General features: G+C 30.0%; 2 protein-coding genes across 3 annotated transcripts; one reads left to right on the top strand and one right to left on the bottom strand.

Moving 5' to 3' along the window:
- Positions 1-339: 339 nt before the first annotated feature.
- On the top strand, positions 340-6,085 carry LOC126924345 (uncharacterized). The gene is made up of 5 exons (XM_050738714.1): positions 340-500; positions 1,784-1,897; positions 4,345-4,524; positions 4,602-4,767; positions 5,824-6,085. Exons 2-5 carry the CDS (start codon positions 1,792-1,794, stop codon positions 6,026-6,028), a joined length of 657 nt encoding a protein of 218 aa, XP_050594671.1. The 5' UTR covers positions 340-500; positions 1,784-1,791; the 3' UTR covers positions 6,029-6,085.
- A 1,094-nt stretch (positions 6,086-7,179) lies between these two features.
- On the bottom strand, positions 7,180-11,655 carry LOC126924371 (peptidyl-prolyl cis-trans isomerase NIMA-interacting 4). 2 transcript variants are annotated; one of them, XM_050738780.1, is made up of 5 exons: positions 11,492-11,655; positions 11,091-11,183; positions 10,556-10,712; positions 10,323-10,442; positions 7,180-7,826 (listed from the first exon to the last, which is right to left on the bottom strand). In XM_050738780.1, the coding sequence occupies exons 3-5, from the start codon at positions 10,655-10,657 to the stop codon at positions 7,668-7,670; spliced, it is 381 nt and encodes a 126-aa protein (XP_050594737.1). In that variant the 5' UTR covers positions 10,658-10,712; positions 11,091-11,183; positions 11,492-11,655; the 3' UTR covers positions 7,180-7,667. The 2 variants fall into 2 exon arrangements, with proteins under 2 accessions (XP_050594737.1, XP_050594727.1); XM_050738770.1 differs by lacking the exon at positions 11,492-11,655 and having other exon boundaries at positions 11,091-11,379.
- Positions 11,656-20,432: the final 8,777 nt, after the last annotated feature.

Below are 20,432 nucleotides of genomic sequence, written 5' to 3'. Positions count from 1 at the left end.
TTGATTTGGTTATTACCAAAGATATGTATAATTTTATCCGTATTATATTTTGCATTATTAATATTTATATTCGTAATTCCTGTACTGCATGTGTGTGTGTGCGTAATGTGGTAGGAGGGGGAACAAGAATACTTATACATTGTTCAAAATTAATTAATAGTTTACAATAATAGTAGTATTATTTGTTAATAAAATATCGAATCATCTTATTAATAGATTGTTACATATTGTATTTTATGTTAAAGTACTTCACATTTTGAATTAATATAATACTTCAATTAATAGATCTATAATATTAATAGATAATATAATCTATTGTTTTGAAGTATGTACTTTATATACAGAGGAAAGTATAATATATTCCAAATCGTGTTAGCACTTCTCCAAAAATACTTGTGCAATCGCAAAAGTATTGACGCCATGTCCCCATTATATATATGTATATATATATAGGGGTGCTTCTGAAGAAAGCATCGCAGTTCTTCGGAGAACGTCTATAGGTAAGCATCGTTGACTTTTCATAGAAAGAAATCTTCAAAAAATATTTAGCTGATTAACTGATTGTAAATACTTTTATTTAAATACTTTACATAAAATACATAAATTTTGATTTATAAATAGTTTGCAATCTTTATTATTGACAGTGTTTTTGATTATATGATTCAGTACATTAATAATCATTTCTATATTTCCATTTTAATTCAAAGATGCCGAAGTATATATGTAGAAAATATGTATGACTATAAGAATAATCTGATTTTAACAGAGCAATTCACATTAATAATAAAAATTATTAATTAATTAATTAAGTTTGATTAAATTTGTGCTGGTTTTATACTTTTGGTTTTATACTGTAAAATAAAAATGTTTATGAATATGAATTAGGTGATAATATTAATTTATCACATTTATCATTAAATTATAAAATATAACATTTAAATAGAACTGACCTGTTTAAAGTAACATAATATTTTGTTTTATCTAACTTAACTAAACATTAAATATTTTTGCTTATATTAATATTTCTAAAGAATATTTTTGAAACTAATGATACTGATTTAAAGAGACCAATATTATTCTCACTTGTACTCTAACATCATTAGTATTTGTCTAACATCATTAGTATTTTGATTGAAAAAGATTGGATATCTTTTGTAACATCACTGATGTTTTATAAAGCGAATTGTGTCTTTATTAATATGTTTTTATAGTTAGTAACAAATAAAGGAAATCATATACATAGGTTTATATTAAAGTAATCAATCAAAATAATTTGTCATAATGGAAATTATAGAATTATATTAAAATAATATATACTATAATAGTGGTTTTAAGTATCTCATATCATTATATGAACGTAACATGAACGCATTATAAAATCCTATAAATTTTCCATAGTTAATTAAAAAATTAAAATATATTTTCTTTCCAATAAATTTTTGTAATGTTTATATGTTGATAAATTTATTTATTGGTAGCTACAAAATTATAATACAGTAATTAAATTATGATTATTATATTATAATATTAAAACTGTCATTGAAAACTATTTATAATTTTAGTATCATGGGGAAAAATTCTTAAATAAGTTTGATTTTTTAATGATATCCAAATTAATTTAATGTACCGTATATATAATGTATACGTAGCATAAAAATATATGCGAAATTTATTAAAAATGCAAATGAATGTAATATATTAAGTAAGACGTTGAAATAAATTATACAATTTTGATACGTATGTGCTCATTTATAAAATTGATATTTATATCTTAAAATTTCAGCTATAAAAATGATGCGATTTGTTATACTTGGAACATTAATTGTTTTATCTACGGCTCAGTTTCAATCTACAAGAAGAATTTTAGAAGCACCGATCCCTGCGCTTTGTGCACAAAGTAAGTAGTATATTGTGATTTTTTATAAATGCTTTTTATTATATTTATTTTTCCTGTCAATATTAACAATAGTGAGTCTTACATTTTATATTTTTTCTGAATTTGTATTATTATAGATATCGTATTAATAATAGAATGATAAAAATCCAATTTTCGACATGCATATATATATATATATATATGCATGTCTACTTTTGATTAAAATTTAGGTTTAAAGTTAACAATAAAAGAATATTTATTTGTAATTATTTACCTCGCTTTTGTTTTATAAAATTAATTATAATTTTATAGATATAATTCTTTTGATAAATATTTTTTCCTATTTGAAGATTTCGAATTTACGCAATTTTAGAAATTTAATACTTCTCATTTTTCACTTTTGATCTTTTTATATTATCATATCTTTTGTTTAATATATTGACACAGCAAATCATGTGCTAATCAAATTAAAAACACTAGATATTTACATAGATATATATTACATATATTCTTTAAGATTTTTAGTAAAGAAAGAATGAAATTACACAAATTACAAATTACAAAGACTTTATCAACCAGTACTATAATTTACACTTCTCAATATAAACATTAGTATTTATTTATTTGTAAATACAAAATAATATTACTTTACGATATATTTGGAAAATATATATTAAGAAACAAATTATACCAATTAATACTAAATAAAAACATGTCTTGCAATATAAGAATTTGTTCATAAAAATTGCTTATCTACAAAATATACATGTATATTTAAATTTTTTAAATATAAAAACTAAGATGACTTTTCCATGCGCATAGAAGAAATACTAATAGCATTATAAATTTTTATTTGCAGAAATATACATATGATTTGTATATCTTGATTTCCTATTGAATGTTACCTAATTAATTTTATTTCTTATTGTCTTAGACTTTTCTGTCTATTGTATTGTCTCTGGAATGCATTCTCATTATACTACGTACAACCGAACTTTCTTTCTGTCATTTGAGAAAGTAGCTTGTATAATTAACATACCAATCCAACATTTAAGTCGTGACTGAAATACATATTTAAAGTCGTGAGTGTCACTGGTGTAACTTTCTCTTCAAAGGAAACAATGAACAAGAATTGAACTTATGAATTTCAAAGTATTTGATTAGCTTGATAACCATATTTCATACATTATTAAAAGTCAATCATTTAGTATTATACAGATTTATTTCAATTATAAAATGTACGCGAAGTGTCTCACATAACTGGGACAAACTATATCCTGGAAACGGTAAAAGATAAAAAAGAATTTCATTAAGGAAAATTAAGCGATTTCGGATAATGTACGATCTGAAATAGGTGCCCATTTTGAAAGTGGTGTCTATTTTTAATTAATTATTAAAATTAGTTAAATAATTAATTAGTTAAAAAGATCACTTTTATTTTTAATTAATTAATTTAAAAAACCACCTTTATTTCTAATTAATTAGTTTTAAAATATGTTAACTTTAATTGCAATGCAATGGATATATTTATGTTTATGTTTTCCTTGTCCTTCATTCGCTCAATTTGATAAAATTAAAATATTTACAAATATCTTTTAAAGTTAAGCATTTTCAGATATAACTATTTTAATACATTTGTGCAAAGAGTTAAGAAACACATTAATTAATATATGAAGAAATTTATAAATAAATCTACAAAAATAGGGGTGGTGTACAAATTTTTGAAATGTCATCACTTCCAGAATGAATATACACACCAGTAGATCATGTATTATTTGGATCTATTCACTTTTACTCGATAAAATTGTTTTATATCTTCTACTATCACAGAAGTAGGTATAGCCTGTCCCAGTTACGTGGGATAGCCATATATGTATGTACAGTAGATATGTTAATTTAGATGTATATACACACACAATTATTTTTTTGCTTTCTTGAAAATCAAAAATATTTTCGATATTTATCACGAAAACTAGGTAATGTAACGAAGAAACAATTTTCAAATTTTTATTTGCAAAAATTGCAATATTAATGTTATTCTTTTGAAATAAAACTATATATTCTTACTATACTTAGATTTTTATGTATTTCAACAAGTATTCAGCAATGTACAAAATTTTTATGATAGTAGTTTAATCAGTATTTTATAATTATGGTATATAAGCACGTGTACAAGTTTTAAAGTAAAATACCAATTAACAATTGATTTTAGGTACGTGTTTGATATTTCAATCAACTGAATTAAAAAATCATTCTTCTTAAAATGATAATTATTTTAAAAAATATAAAATATTATAAAGTAAATGTATTTACGTGAATTTTATAAAAACTGCAAATTGTTTTGACTGTATAAAAGCTGACGTGTAATGTTCTAAATTAGATTGTAATATTTTGATCACAAAAATGTGATATTTATTAGTAATTTTACATCAATGCATATAAGAAATCCATTACATTATATGTTTTAGGAGTTATTCATGAACGTTTCAATGGCAAGGGTTATTACTATTCATGGGCTGATCCAAGAACAAATGGACAAGAACTTGATTGGTTAGCAGGTAGAAATTTCTGTAGGCAACGATGTATGGACCTTATTTCCCTGGAGACTTCTGCCGAAAATGAGTTTATTAAAAGTCGCATTGTACAAAGTACTGAAACACTTAATATTTAATATATTTTTCGGTAAAAGCAATAAAGTATGAGTAAAAAAGAATATGATTTCTAGACAACGTGAAATATATTTGGACATCTGGTCGGCTTTGTGATTTCAAAGGATGTGATAGACCTGATCTTCAACCTCTTCATATTAATGGTTGGTTCTGGACTGCAGAATTACAGAAGCTTGCACCTGCTAATGATCGCGCTAATAATGATTGGTCCGAAAGTGGAGGGTAAATATAATTATTTATTTTCCTTAAAAGTTCATCAAATATTAATGGTTATATTAATAATTCCGCTTAGTGGTTAATAATAGGTAAAAATCAGGAACATCAAAAGATTAAGGACATTCACTTTAAAACATATTAAAAATAAAAATACGTAATCTTCATATGTATGTATTATTTAAGATATGCGTTATTTATGCTTCGGTTTAAGGGATACGAAAATTATTGATTTTCCTCTGCTATTTAATAGTTTTCGACGCGTAGAATCCATAAATGTAAGTCTTAACTTTAGGAATCTAGTAGTTTAAAAGTTATATGTAGGTAAATTTGAATGTTTTTGACGTATTTTACACGTTACTTTGACGCCCCGTTGATTTCTATCTATGATTCATCCAATAAAATCAATAACTGTATGCAAATGCACATAAATGGCGACTATTTTGCGATGGGATTTTGAATCGTGAGTATTGGTTACTCTTATGTTACCATTATGTTTAGGATATCTTTAGGTTATTCGACTGACGTGAGGCTAGGTTATGTTAATATGACTAATATTTAACAAAGTTCAGTTTAATGCTCATCTGTGCGGACTGATATAAAGGGGGACAGCAAAAAAGAAAGCAAAATAGAACTTTAAAATATTCAAGAAAAATAAATAGAATAGTTTTATCATAATATCGTGTTTTATTCTAATCAGAAAAATTTCATCAATATATTAATAAAATTTTCATTAACAAAAAACTGGAGATAAAAAGTTTCATCGCTGTATCAGTGTTGTCTCATTAATGTAAAAGCGAGACGGATTTTGAAAGAAAAGCTGGAATTTACAATGTGGTCTTTTCCAAGAAAATTTTATATAGAAAACCTTTAATGAATTTTATTTTAATTCATTTTTTTTTAGAGAAATACACTTGCTTTGGACCATATTACGAATTATTTTATATTTTCTATATCAAATATAGTGAAAAATAAATTTATTGGTCTTGTAAAAGAACAAATTATTTAAATAAATTATCATAATATATCAAATTAATAACTAATAAATAGCATGATTTATTTTAGTATTGGAAAACCACAACCTGATAATCGTGAAGCTATACAACAAGGAGGTGCACCAGAAAATTGTTTAGCAGTATTAAATCAGTTTTATAATGATGGAGTAAATTGGCACGATGTTGCTTGTCATCATAAGAAACCATGGGTGTGTGAAGATAATGATTCTTTACTGAGATATGTTCACTTCACCAATCCTAATATTCGTACTTAAAATATGTAAGGTATAATTTATAGTTTTATAATAAATTATATAATTATAATTATTCAATACTTTTTATATGAATTTCCTCCTTTTTGTGTCTGTTACAAGTTTATTAATATATGTAAGTATTATATGTTTATGTATATCAAAATTAATGGAATATTTCGTTTCTCATATATCTCAAGGAGAGTAAGGAGAGTAGATATTATAATATAATTTAAAATAAGAAAAAGTACAATATATAGGATGTTAATTTTAAATTAATTATTTAAACTATTTCTGTTTTTAATAATGATAAAAAAAAACTAAACAGAATTTAAATGGTTTCAAGGCACACATTTAGTGGCGATAAAAAAGTCTTATGAAATCATCTTGGCAGTTTTTCTAAAGTCACTGACATTTTTTTAAGTAAGACAACATATTTTGTTGTGCATTGATCCATGTGCTTTTTTATTCTGTACAAAAAAATACTGAGATAATTGTATCTAAAAATGATTAGTTTAAAGGATATTTTAACTTTAATTCTGTTAAGCTTATAATATGAAAGATAAAGGAAGATGCAAAACAGTATTCCTGTGTTCATATCTTTCTTATCTATTATATGTATTATCTATCTATCTATTATCTATTATTGTATGTATTATATGTATTATCTATTATTTATTATATGTATCTATTATATGTAAGCTTAATAAAATTAAAGTTAAAATATCTTCGAAATTAATCAGTTTCAGACATAATTGTCTTAATACTTTTTTGTAAAAAATAAAAAAGCACATTGACAAAGCATTGGTGTATAAAAAAATATGTAGATCTACTTTAGAAAGTATCTATCTGGAAAAAGCTATCAAGATGATTTTCACAGGTCGTTTTTCTACTGGAACTAGATGCACACCTTGAAACCATTTAAATCGCTACAATTAGTTATTTTTTCTTACTTTTAATAGTAATGGAAATAATTTAAATGTTCAATTTAAAATTAATACCTTATATGAATAATATTTTGCTTAATATACAGAATAATGTAATAAAATATGTATGGCATTTCAATCATGCTTGTTGCACTATTTTTTAAAACTATTAAATATATTTAATAACCTATTTGTTATATTATTTTAAAAGCACAAATTGTAAATATATTTATAAATATAAAATTCATATACATATACATATTACCTATTTATTAAAATTAAGAAATACAATTGCCTTTTCTGCTCCATATATAAAGTGTTATGTATTTTATTGTTGTAGTATAACACTACCAAACTGCGGATTTTTATGTATTGACAGGAAATTTGAAACTCCAAATTTGTATAGAATGCACACAATATGACAGAATATATGAAATATTCAAAGTAAAGTGCTTTTCATATTATTTGGTATATAAAAGAATTGTCAACCAAGGTTTTATTTTCTTCATAATATTCTCAAAAATTATTTCCAGTTAATTTGCATAAAAATCTGTAGCCTATATATTATTACAAGTTAAAAAGAATAATATATAGTATATTGCACACACATTAAACATTTATTTCACAAACACGCACTCATAAACTTTTTTTAGGAAAATACAAATTATTTGTAATTAATTAAGTTGGATGTATATTTATACATTAAATATCTAGTATTATACATATTTATAAATTATTCACTTTTTACCTTCTACCATTATAATATGATAACCAAATTTTGTTTTAACTGGTGGATCTGTGTAGATTGGAGAACTAATAGAAGAGATTGGTAATGCAAATGCAGCTTCTTGAAAGGGCCCAACCATTGATCCTCTAGTCATCCATCCAAGGTCACCCTTTTTTAAAAATTTATTTTCAAAATTATTAATTGAAAATGTGTTTTTTTATTTTCAGAAATAATATAAATATATATAAAGAATGTTCACACAGTCGTTAGCAAAATTTTTCTCATAAATGCTAAGTATATGAAAAAAATGAGAGCACAAATTTTTTATGTACATATAAATTTTAGGTACACATATTTTTATATGATTTAAAAGCAAATATCAAGACAAATCCACACATGTAATGAAATGATTATCTCGTTTACACAAGATTAGAAATCAGAAAACTACATTTTGTATTGTTTGTATTTGTTACTATTTTTTATTCATAATACATAGCACATTCAATGTGCTGCTATTGTGTATTGTCTAAAATATATATTTTTAAGCAGATAAAGCACATAATTACAGAATAGTTCTTTAAAGAAATTTTCTGAACAGTATGCTTAAAGACAAATAAATTGTTATGTGTGGACTTGTGAAGTGATTTTTCCAAATTCATTATTTCTGGATTTTATTTTGAAGAAAATTTTTAAAAAAATGTATAATGTCAAGGATTTATACAGAAAATTTGTGATAATGTATGCATCGGTATTTTAAACAACATTGCTAACAGTCCCTAAATATAGTTCCACCACAGTGTAATTCTATATCTGGATCAAACGAATTTTTTTGTATTCAGGGTCTACTTTTTTGTTTGTGATGTATATAGAAAAGTATTGGTAATGATAGAAGTACCAGTATAATATTCATAATATTAATATAATGGATAATTTGCAGAGCAGGAGTTTTATCATTGATTTTGATGAGATTTATTTTAATTATTTTATTTACATATATACATGTTATGGGAAAAATAAAAAAATGAGTGATCCAACCTGGATGATCATACAAAAAATAAAAAACTTCAAAAAGGAGGAAAATGGAGAGAAACCTCAAGAATTTAATAATATTTTTCAAAACACATTGTACTTAAAACTTGTCTTTTATTTCTCATCTTTTTAGGTGTCTTTATTTTATCACTAATTTTTTTTCATTTTTCCCATTGTTACTACATATAAGTGAAATGATTAAAATGAATCCCATCAAAATCAGAGGTCTCTTTTCCGCAAGTACATTACTATAATACCTCTAAAGTTTATAATTTTTGTCATAAATACTGTTTAATATTGTTTAATGTTTAATGTTGAAGTAATTACTTCAAGGAAAACTGTATACTTTTTCTTTTGTACATCTGTGACCTGGAGACTGTTGTTACGAAGAAAATAGAATTTAGTGAAAAAATTCAAAATAATAAATTTTTTAAATAATATTATTGTGCCCTTAAATATAAATTTTGTTCTGGGTTACAAGGTCTAGAAACAAAAGAGCTATAAGTAGATTTCTATTGCTGTTTCTTGTAGCCTTTAGCTAAAGCTACACAGCAAGGTTAACTTTTTGATAATGTTCTTTGCTATAAATATATGAACGTGCTCCCTAACATACTTCCTATTGTATTGCAACACTACAAGAGTGAGGATCTGGATCAGCATACACTATACCTATACTTATTTCAATATATTTTTCTATTACAAATTCATCCACTCGTTTATCTATCAGTCAACCTCAACAAACTATTTTCCAGCAAATGACTAGAATGCATTATATTCATTGCAAGGATCAAAAGTCTCAAAGAAAACATGATTCGCAATTTAATCATTTTCATGGAAAAAAATGTAGATGCTCTCAGTTTTTAAATTGACATTTTTGTTATGTGTTTACATTTTGCAATCAAATGCAGGAAAAATAGCATTTATTGTCACACGTATATAATTTGACGAATTCATCAGCATTTGATAGTCAAATATCAGAGTATGAAAGTTAAATAAATTCCGTCATATACCCATGAAATTGACATTCATATTAAAAAGATTTGAATAAAAAATTAAGTGTTATTAGAAATAAGTTGTTTGACCAAGTTTTTTTGTAGATAAAGTGTATTATATAATATTATATTATACAATAAAATTGTATAATATTATCATAGATCCTATATATAATTATTATAATAGAATATATAATGGTCAATTTTGTTTTTTAACTGTATTTTTTAGTAAACTGAATACAATGCAACGAAAAAAATGTTAGCTTTGGAATTCATATATATATATATATATATATTATATATATACATGAAAAAGAAGTAGCTGTAAAATTGATTTATATATATATATATACCTATGTATTTCAGACACCTTGCACATGAACATTTTCCATTATTTTAATATCTAGAATTGATTGTATATCAAACATATTTTATGACATCCTGTTTATTCTAGTAACATAATAAATGCAAAAAATAGTAAGAAAGTAAGGAATTTCTTGCCTCTAAAATTACAACTACTCAAAGATAGTTACAAATGAAGTATCCTATATGTAAGATGAAAGACATTATAATTATACATTATATGAACATATAATGAATTAAGTTTTATCATTTAATACAATAAAGGTAGCAAATTACATTACCCCAGATCTTGCTTTGTCTTCACTATATATAGCAGCAATTTCATTAAATTTTCCCCCTGCTTTCAACTTTTCCAATGCTTCCAGAATTTTTGATTGTTTTTCGCAAAGTATGTGTCTAACCTTTAAAATCAAATAATTAAAAAAGAAGTAAAATTAAACAATGCATTTTATATATCTTTAATATATATATTCAAAAATGGTTTTATAATTTGACACGAATATAAAATGCATACCTTCACAGCATTTCCTCCTTTCTTTTCTTCTTTGCCGCTATTACCATCTATAGCTTTAATTTTATTTGTTTTTGTAGTATTTCCACCTTTTTTTGGAGGCATAGTTAAATTTCTTATTCGGGTCAAGGTATAAAATGTAATTTAACCTAATCACACACTATTAAACATTAATTAGTTAAATTGTAGTATCTAATTATGTAGTTTGTATAATGAAAATCAAATGTAAATGAAAAAAAAAATAAATTCATAAATGTAATTATAAAATTAATTTGCGCTTTTTTCATTACATCTGAAATATGTTTTATAATATCGTTATTCTATTTTTTATAAAAAGTATTGCACAGGAAGTAATAAATTTTTACATTATATTTGGCAAGTTATTTTAATTTATAAAAATCATTCATAAAACATATATTATATTATTACATATATTATTAATTTATTTTATTATAAACATATATTATATTATCAAGCACATACATCTAATGAATTGTTATTATTAGCCAAACTTATCATGACGTACATGTATACTTACATACGTAGTTGAAATTTAGCTTCGTTATTATCATTGCTTATATTTAGAGTGCTTGTAGAGAGTGGTTGTAGCCACGATCACCAGTATATAATCCTATAATAATATAAATTCAGATATAAACAGGCCTCAATTCGACGCTCGCTAGAAAAAATCGTCCAAAAATTTGGTCACAAGAAATCAACATGGAAGACAAGGTTCTCGCTCTTGCGAAACAGACAGAAATGAGGAGAATGTTTCTGTCTCTGTCTAAGACATTTATGACATATCACATATACACAGAATGTGATCCTTCTCGTCTTCTATGTCGATTTTTCATATTTTCTATGCCTTCGCTGTATGGGCGTCAAGACCTATTTATATGATTGTGTTTTTAGCAGAGATGTATGGAAATATTTTCATACCAGTGTTAAAAATGTTGAAAGATAGACATTGCGAGTAAGGGCCTCTGGTGATCAATGCCTGCATTGTTCGCTAATTTCGTCTCTGGTACTTGTAATGAGAGAAACGACTATACAACGAAAGGAGAAATGCGCAATCTTGCGACTCTGGTTCATACTGGTGAATAGCGCAGGAGAAATATGCGCATGGCACGCAGCATTGGTGGAACAAATTTACATATGTACTTACTTATATATATTATATCACTTATAATACATTTTAAATTAAATTTTCCAAATATTTGCATAATTTTCTATCTTTTTAGAAATAATTTTTTGGTAGGGAGTTTTAATTGGCTACTTTTCAAATTTTCGTTAAGAGATTTCGTACTTTTGTTTCATCTTTCACAATCTTTCTCCTGGTTTTGTTTCATTTTTTCGCTGGATACGAAATGAGGAATATCACCTTTTTTCAATACAATGTGAAATGTTCATCTTAATATAATTCTTCTAATTTTAACAAGATCAAAATTCATAGAATCAACAAATTTGTATCATTAATGAAAGTACGATGGATAAAAAACATGGCCCGTTATGTGGTTACACAAATTAGTCGTTACGTCTTCATGTTCTTACACCTTACCTGTAGACAGTTAGTTTTTCTATTTTTATGGTTTTTGTAAATGAATATGTTAATCAGATACCAGAGATCCATACATTTCGTCAGAAATATTATTCATTGTTCACCGATTTACTATTTAAAAATTGATATTTAGATTTTACTACAACGAAAACATTAACGTGACGAAAGTAAGTCTAATGTTAAATCTAAAACATTACCGTGTATAAAAAAATATATTGAAATTATGGCATCATCTCATTGACCCATTATCGTTTGAAAGGAAAATTCTCTTTCCTTCCCTACAAAAAATATAGTAAACAATTAGTTTTTTTCTTAATCAACTTACAATTAGTTTCATAATTGCACGATTTTGCCATTCTCATACTTGTCTATCTCGGATACAAAAGTAGATATTAACTTATCAATAGAACCGTATAATTAAATCGATTCTTGTAGAACTCAATAGGTTCTTGCCTAAGCTACTGTCCAACCAAACAGGGCAGATCCCTAACTTTAGGCTTAAATACATAGCTTCTATGCTCTAAATTGCAACCAAACAATTTTATAAGTTCTTATATATGCTAACGTTCATTCTCTCATTTGGTCGCATAGTGCAGCGCGTGTACTGTGAAACAATTAGAACTACCGGCGTGAATACTCTCATTTCCTCTCTGTTATGGCGTGATATGAGTATGCTTATATAAACAGATTTTGACACTCATATACTGAAGCCTAGGGGAAGCCGTCTGAAAATTAAGGCGTGACTAGTTGTGAAAAATCAATATGGGAGACAAGAAGGTTCTCGTCCTGTGCATGTGTAACATGCTATAAATATTTCAATAGAGATAATGATACTCTATTCATCTTTCATTTCATTATTTCATTATTCCTCGTTCGTTAAAATCTCTAGGAAGAAAATTAAGAAGATTCGTTATTCTCGGTTCGTTAGTTTCATGAAGAAAACTTTGCCGCTAGTTCTGGAATACACTTCTGTGTTTAAATGTCTCGGAAATCTTTTCAATTCTCACGCACTCCGGCGATCAGAGCGGTTTTTCAACAGTTCCTAAAAAATGTAAAATTTTCACGAATAAGCAAGTTTAATAATCAACTACCATTTCTTGTGAAAAACGTCGCGCGGCGTTGTTTACTTATATGAATACTATGGTTATTTTCTCTAGGGCTTGTACGAGGTAAGCTACCGCTCATATGTCGTTCGGATTGAGGATCACGGTGCGCCCCGCTGCCTAGGTAGCCCTCCTTTCGTTCGCGTAAGAATGTTTGCTCACGCACAGGGATATTTCGATTGATTTTTAATTGTCAGTAATTAAAAGATAAAGCCGAAAACGTAACTTGTTATTCTTGATTTTTATCTTAATTTTGCTTCAAGATTCACTCCTTAAATTTTTTTTACACCTTTAGTCGAACATTCTGTATATTCTATATCTAATTGTTATCGATAACAAAATATTTACAAAAATATTGCTCCAAGTTCAACTACATATTTTAGTTGTAATAGGGGCTCAAAGTAATGTTTAGCATTAATTGGTTATTTTTAACTAAAGTTAAAAACAGGCATGATTTAAATAAATAAAATATAGAAATTGTGGAAAACGACCATCTTGATGAAAATTCTAAAAAATGCTTATACTATTAACTTTTTCAGTACCATTATTGCTGTTTTCGTAAATATGATAATTGCTTTTGTCGATTTACATTTAATGTTTGAACTATATTTTGAGAGGGATTCATTGCTTAAATAACTTTATCTAAATTCAAATAGATAAAAAATTAATCTATCAAAATATATATCATGAAATAAACTAGCAATAATTTAATAATGATAATATTCAATAAACAAAAGATAACGTTTTATACTATAGAAAATTTTAAGCGTATTTAAGTCTCAAAATAAAACTGACACACTTTTATATTAGCGACATCTCGAATAAATTTTTTAATATTTAATTTCCTAATTTACCAGTTTCTCTTGTGCTATAATTGAGCTTAAGTAATTTTTAATAAGTTTTAATTTGAAAAATGTCTACAAGTGAAATTAATGATCATCGGGATTGAGCTAGTAACTTTGGTTTTTGAAGAATGTTTTAAAATATTAGAAGAAAGAAGAAAAGAATGTTGATTTTGTCGGCATTGCGCAAAACATAGGACTCAGCAGCGAAAATGAATGAAGATCGACCAGATTTCCTTTTACAAAAATTTAATTCTTTGATAGAGAAAGCCGATATTTCTTGTAGATTACCTTGTATCTGCAGAACTTAAATTACTAGTTACTTTTCAGTATCTCGCTACAGGAACTTGTTTTCCTATTTTAAGTGCTTTTTATAGAGTAGTAACTTGTACCATAGAATTGATGTGGTTTCTGAAGTTGGCAAAATAATTTACTGAGTTTTGGATGAATTCATTGGGATAAGTATATTAAAAAATTCATTTGTATGCGTATGTATATGTAGAATCTGGGTATTAAGAAAGCATTTATATATTATGCAATATAATATATATATCAGTTTGCTGGTGAGTGTCGAAGCGTGCAGACGAGTGTCCAGTGCCCTGTGAAGTTCACAAAACAACACGTGACGCCCATCCGTCGAAAGCGAATCTAACAAACCTAGCCAAGTGTTCGCAAACGTGCTAGTGAAAAATCCAACGCTACTAAGCACTGACCCGAATCACAGCCGCCCGACTAGTTATTTCATATTGTATTAACTAGATCGATTATGGCCCAATCATCCCAAACGGGATCTACGGAGTTAAGTTACAACAGCGCCGCTCTTCTTCCCCCATGGCAAAGGGGCAAAACATCCCTCTTTGCAAACGATCCGCACACAAAGAAACGCAAGTTTGAAGCATTGAATTGAAGCAAGACGAATGTGAAAAAGAGTCAAACCAACCCACCAGCTAGCCAAGTGATCACCCACAACAGGTTCTCGATACTGGAGGCAACAGAAGACGCTATGCACATAACCGAAGCGGTAAATACACAACATACCCAAAAAACTCCCCCCTCCCGCCAATCTTCATTGACGATGTCATTGACATTCAATCAATGACAAAGACAATTCAAAAAGAAATTAGCAAAAAATCAGAATATAAATTGAAAATCAGCAACAACAATGTAAAAATCCTGCCGACCAACCCGGACGCCTACAGAAAATTAACGAAGTTGTTAAAAACCTTAAATGCCAACTTCCACACTTACCAGTTCAACCAAGAAAGACCATTTCGTGTGGTGCTACGCAACATCCACCACTCAGCCGATCTAGACGAACTAAAGTTCAAACTGTTAAAGCAAGACCACGAAGTAACTAACATCAGCAACATAAGACATAGAATCACAAAAAATCCACTATCGCTATTTTTCATAGATATAAAACAAAAAAAAAAGAAAAAATGATAAAGAAATCTACAACGTCAACCGGCTGATGAACTCTATAGTTAAAATCGAACTACCTCTTGTAAAGAAAGAGATAGTACAATGCAATAGGTGCCAAAGATACGGCCACACGCAGAAATACTGCAACCATAATTTCCGGTGCGTAAAATGTGCAGGTCGTCACCTCACTGACCAATGCACTAAATCCCCAGAAACCCCCGCGAAGTGCATTCACTGTTAAGGAGAGCATCCTGCGAACTACAAACGTAGTTCGTAGCCTATAAAACACTGCATAATAATAAGTACTTTATCCAGATCCAAGGAGATAACCAAACATGAACCTAAACCCAAAAATTCTCCATACCATCAATCTCCTATGCCCAGGCAGAACAAGGAAACATAAACAACTCGAAAACCCACAGTGGACACTCAGAAAATAGTGTTCCCATCCTACAAAACACAGGCAAATTCACCAGACTCGAAAAAATAATCGACAAGCAAACAGAGAAAATTAACAACTTGCTGTCACTACTTACACTCTTCATGGATAAATTAATACGCACAGAAGCAAAATAAAACCAATGCGTATAGCTCTGTGGAACGCCAACGTTCTAGCTCAGCACAAACTTGAACTAGAACTCTTCTTAAAACAGCAGGAAATCGACGTAATGCTCATATCTGAAACCCACTTCACCGACAAAAACTACCTCAAAATACACGGCTACAACTTCTACCATACCCAACACCCCAGTGGAAAGGCACACAGCGGCACCACAATCATCATCAAATCCAGCATTAAGCATTACGAGCTTCCATCATTCCAGGAAGACTACCTTAAAGCCACAAGCGTAGCAATAGAAGACTGCCATGGTACAATCACCACTTCAGCAGTATACTGCCCTCCCAGACACTCGATTGCTAAAAAGAACTTCGACAGTTTCTTTGACGCCCTAGGCAATAGATTCATAGCTGGAGGAGACTATAACGCCAAACATACTCAATGGGGCAGCAGACTTGTCACAGCAAGAGGCAAAACTTCTTGAAAAGCATAACCACCAACAATCACAACTACCTGACCACATATGAACTCACATACTGGCCCACTGACACTAACAAAATCCCCGATTTACTCGACTTCTTCGTAACCAAAAATATCTCGCCTAGATATGTCCAAATCAACTCCTCGGCTGAACTCTCTTCCGACCATTCCCCCGTAATAGCAACAGTCAGTTCAGCAGTAATCGAAAACCCACCTAATGGCCCTATTCACAACCAACTCACCAACTGGCAGCTCTTTAGAGAAGTCTTTAATCACTCAACCTCTGCCTCAATTTCACTAAAAACAAAGGAAGATATCGAAACAGCCACAGAATACTTAAACACGAGCATAATAAACGCCATCCGCTCCTCAGCACTTACTAAGACTTCTATCAGCAAACACGAATATCCCCGTTACATATTAAACAAAATCACAGAAAAACGAAGACTAAGAAGAGTATGGCAGACCCATAGAACACGGGACGACCAACGCAAACTAAACAACGCAACCAGGAAGTTAACCAAAATCATTAAAAAATACAAAAATGACTGTTTCCTAAAGCATCTCGTCAATTTGTCCCCCTCTGCCGACTCCAACTACTCGCTATGGAAGGCTTCCAGGAAACTCACGCGTCCCCCCCAAATAATCACTCCAATTCGCTGTCCGCAAGGCGGATCGGCACGAAGCCCTATAGAAAAAGCCAAGCTGTTCGCTAACTACCTATCCAACGTTTTTAAACCTCATTCCTCCAATACCACTCCGGAAATAACAGAATACCTGCATTCTCCCTTCCAAATGTCTCCCCCCATTAAACCTTTCACTTCTCTAGAGGTCACTGAATTAATCCATCTTCTGAACTCCAGGAAAGCACCGGGACATGATCAAATAAGTAATAAAGCAATTAAGGAACTACCCGTAAAAGGGATTGCACTCATTTCTTCAATCTCCAACGCAATTCTTCGCCTTGAATACTATCCCAAAACCTGGAAATCGTCACTGATTACGCTCATCCCAAAACCCGGAAAACCAATACACGAAACCAGCTCCTATCGCTCAATTAGTCTTCTACACACTTTGTCAAAACTATTCGAAAAGTTGCTAACGAATCGACTCCTTCCACTCCTAGAGGATCTGAAAACCCTGCCAGATCATCAATTTGACTTTCGGAAGCAGCATTCCACAATAGAGCAAATCCACCGAATAACACACAATATCAGCCAAACCCTCGAAAAGAAAAAATACTGCTCAGCGGTAATCCTTGATATTCAACAGGCATTCGACAAAGTATGGCACGAAGGGCTTCTTTACAAACTTAAAAATGTCCTTCCGCACACTTACTACTCTATCCTAAAGTCCTACCTAACCAATAGGCAATTCATGGTTAAATACGTAGACGCCATTACCACAACTTTCAAAATAGAATCGGGCATATCCCAAGGTAGTGTCCTTGGAGCCCTACTGTTCTCCATCTACACTGCCGATTTACCAATGTCAACAGAAATAATTATAGCAACATTTGCCGACGACACAGTGCTATGTCCCGATAATAGTCTCATGCACTCTCCAGCGAGGTCTCGACTCAATGGAAAAGTGGTTCTATAAATGGGGCTACAAAATTAATGAAAAAAAATCCACACATTTAATCTTCACGCTGCGAAAACAAACCTGCCCACAGGTCTCCATTAATAATATAACAGTTCCCAACAAGGACACAGTCAGATACCTGGGCATGACTCTGGACAGGAGATTAACCTGGAAACAACATATCCTAATCTAAATCTAAACAACTCAGGGACAAACTCAAAAAATTTTATTGGCTCATTGGCCGTCTCTCCAACCTAAGCACGCAGAACAAAATTACGCTCTATAAGGCCGTAATAAAACCAGTCTGGACCTACGGAATCCAACTATGGGGAACAGCAAGTAATTCCAACATTGAAATACTCCAACGCTTCCAATCGAAAACGCTAAGATCCCTAATAAATGCACCCTGGTATGTTACCAACGAAACAATCCACCGCGACCTCAAGATACCTACGGTCAAAGATGAAATACACAATTCCAGAAGCAGATATAGCACAAGAGTCAACAACCAACACAACCCATTAGTCACCCAACTACTTGACACGACGCACCAGATCCATAGACGAAAAAGAACATACCCTTTAGATTAAATCCTTTGATTCTACTAGAACCAACAATATAAACTATTATAAACCATGTCATTGTATCACGCCAAATGGAGTTACTGAAAATTCTCAACGAGAATTTATTGTAAATATTCTAACAAATAGGAAAAAAAAGAGAAAGCCTAAGTGACGATAGGCCGAAAGGGCCAGAAAATTTTAATGGGCCAAGTGGCCCATCAATATGTGACATCAATCCACATCAGAGATCAGGCCACACGCCGCGGGCAGGATGGTAGCCAGATGTCTTCACATCCTTGACGCGTACCCTCAATAGTCTTAAGGACCCACCATGGGTCTTGGCATTTTCATAGTTAAGGACCTTCAGACCAAACAAGTAATTTTTATTTTAAGTGCCCCTTTACACTTTTCGTTTTCTACTGGTTGACACGTGACGGTTAGTTTTCCTCATGTTCGGTATCAACCGTTAGCAATTTTTTCGCGGGCTAAAACCCTTCGTGGTCCACCAACCCTCTTATTATCTAATTGGAAGGAGTGTCTACTGCCCTCACTTTCCTAACCAAAATTGTCATCAACAATGTTCCGCGTACTTAGACACACCCACCCCTAGTTTTCCTCCGGCACAACATCGTCACTAAATTTACTTAAATTCTATCCTTAGAATAGTCAACATATCTTTACCGGTTTCTACTCTTAGTTCAGTCGCGTACTTGATTTATACATACGCATCAGTATATACTCAATTTTTTTTTTATTTATTTATTGAAATTCACAATTTGTCCAATTTGGACATTTGGTAGAATTTTTTAACAGTTATATTAACATGTTGGTGGCTATCCCCAGCGGGGTATCATCCTCGCGTTTGCTAGGTTATATCCTTTATGAGGTCTGCTGGGTGCATCCTTTTTAGCCTTCTGTCCATGTTTATGGTTTTGAACGTTTCCGCAGCTAGCCGGTTTGGGTGTGTTGCTATTCTTGATTTGTAATTTTCTGAGTATCTGTTAATTTCTTCCTTGACCGTTGGGATTCCCAGGTACCTCCGTATGTTATCATTTCTGACGTACCAAGGTACGTTTACTATTGTTCTAAGGATTTCAGCTTGTATTATCTCTATTTTGTTTATATGGCTCATTGCTGCTGTCCTCCATAGTGTGGTATTCCGTACGTCCATATTGGTTTTATGATCGTTTTATATATTTTTAATTTATTTTCTATGCTTAATTTGGATTTTCGGCTTGTTAGCCAATGCATTTGTCTCCTTGTTTTCTGTATTTTTTCTATTATTGATTTAGTATGTATTTTCCATGTGAGTTGTGTATCTAAGTGGAGTCCTAGGTATTTGACCTGTTTTGTTTGTGTTATATGCGTGCCGTTCAGAAGGATGTTTGGTGGTATCATTTTTCATAGCGTGAATGTAATATTGTTGCATTTATTGGAGTTTGTTTTTATTTGTTTCTCTTCTAGCCACATTTCTATTTTTGTGATATGTTTTTGTAGCAATTTGTCTGCCGTTTCTGGGTTCGTATGCGTGACTAGTATAGGTGTGTCATGCGCGAATGTCAGTAATGTGCTATTGGTAGTTGTTGGTATGTTCGCCGTGTATAATGTGTATAGTATTGGGCCTAGCACTCTTTCTTGTGGCACCTCGGCCTTGATGTCTTTAACTTGAGAATGTGTGTCCTTGATTTTTATTACGAAGGTTCTGCTGCTTAGGTAGGATTTTATTAATTGGTGTATTTGCTCCGGGAATTGTTTCCTAATTGTTTGTA

Source organism: Bombus affinis, chromosome 2, assembly GCF_024516045.1.
Source record: "Bombus affinis isolate iyBomAffi1 chromosome 2, iyBomAffi1.2, whole genome shotgun sequence".
Lineage (NCBI taxonomy): Eukaryota > Metazoa > Arthropoda > Insecta > Hymenoptera > Apidae > Bombus > Bombus affinis.
The sequence above is the reverse complement of the archived record's forward strand: the minus strand, read 5'-3'. Positions and strand labels throughout refer to the sequence as shown.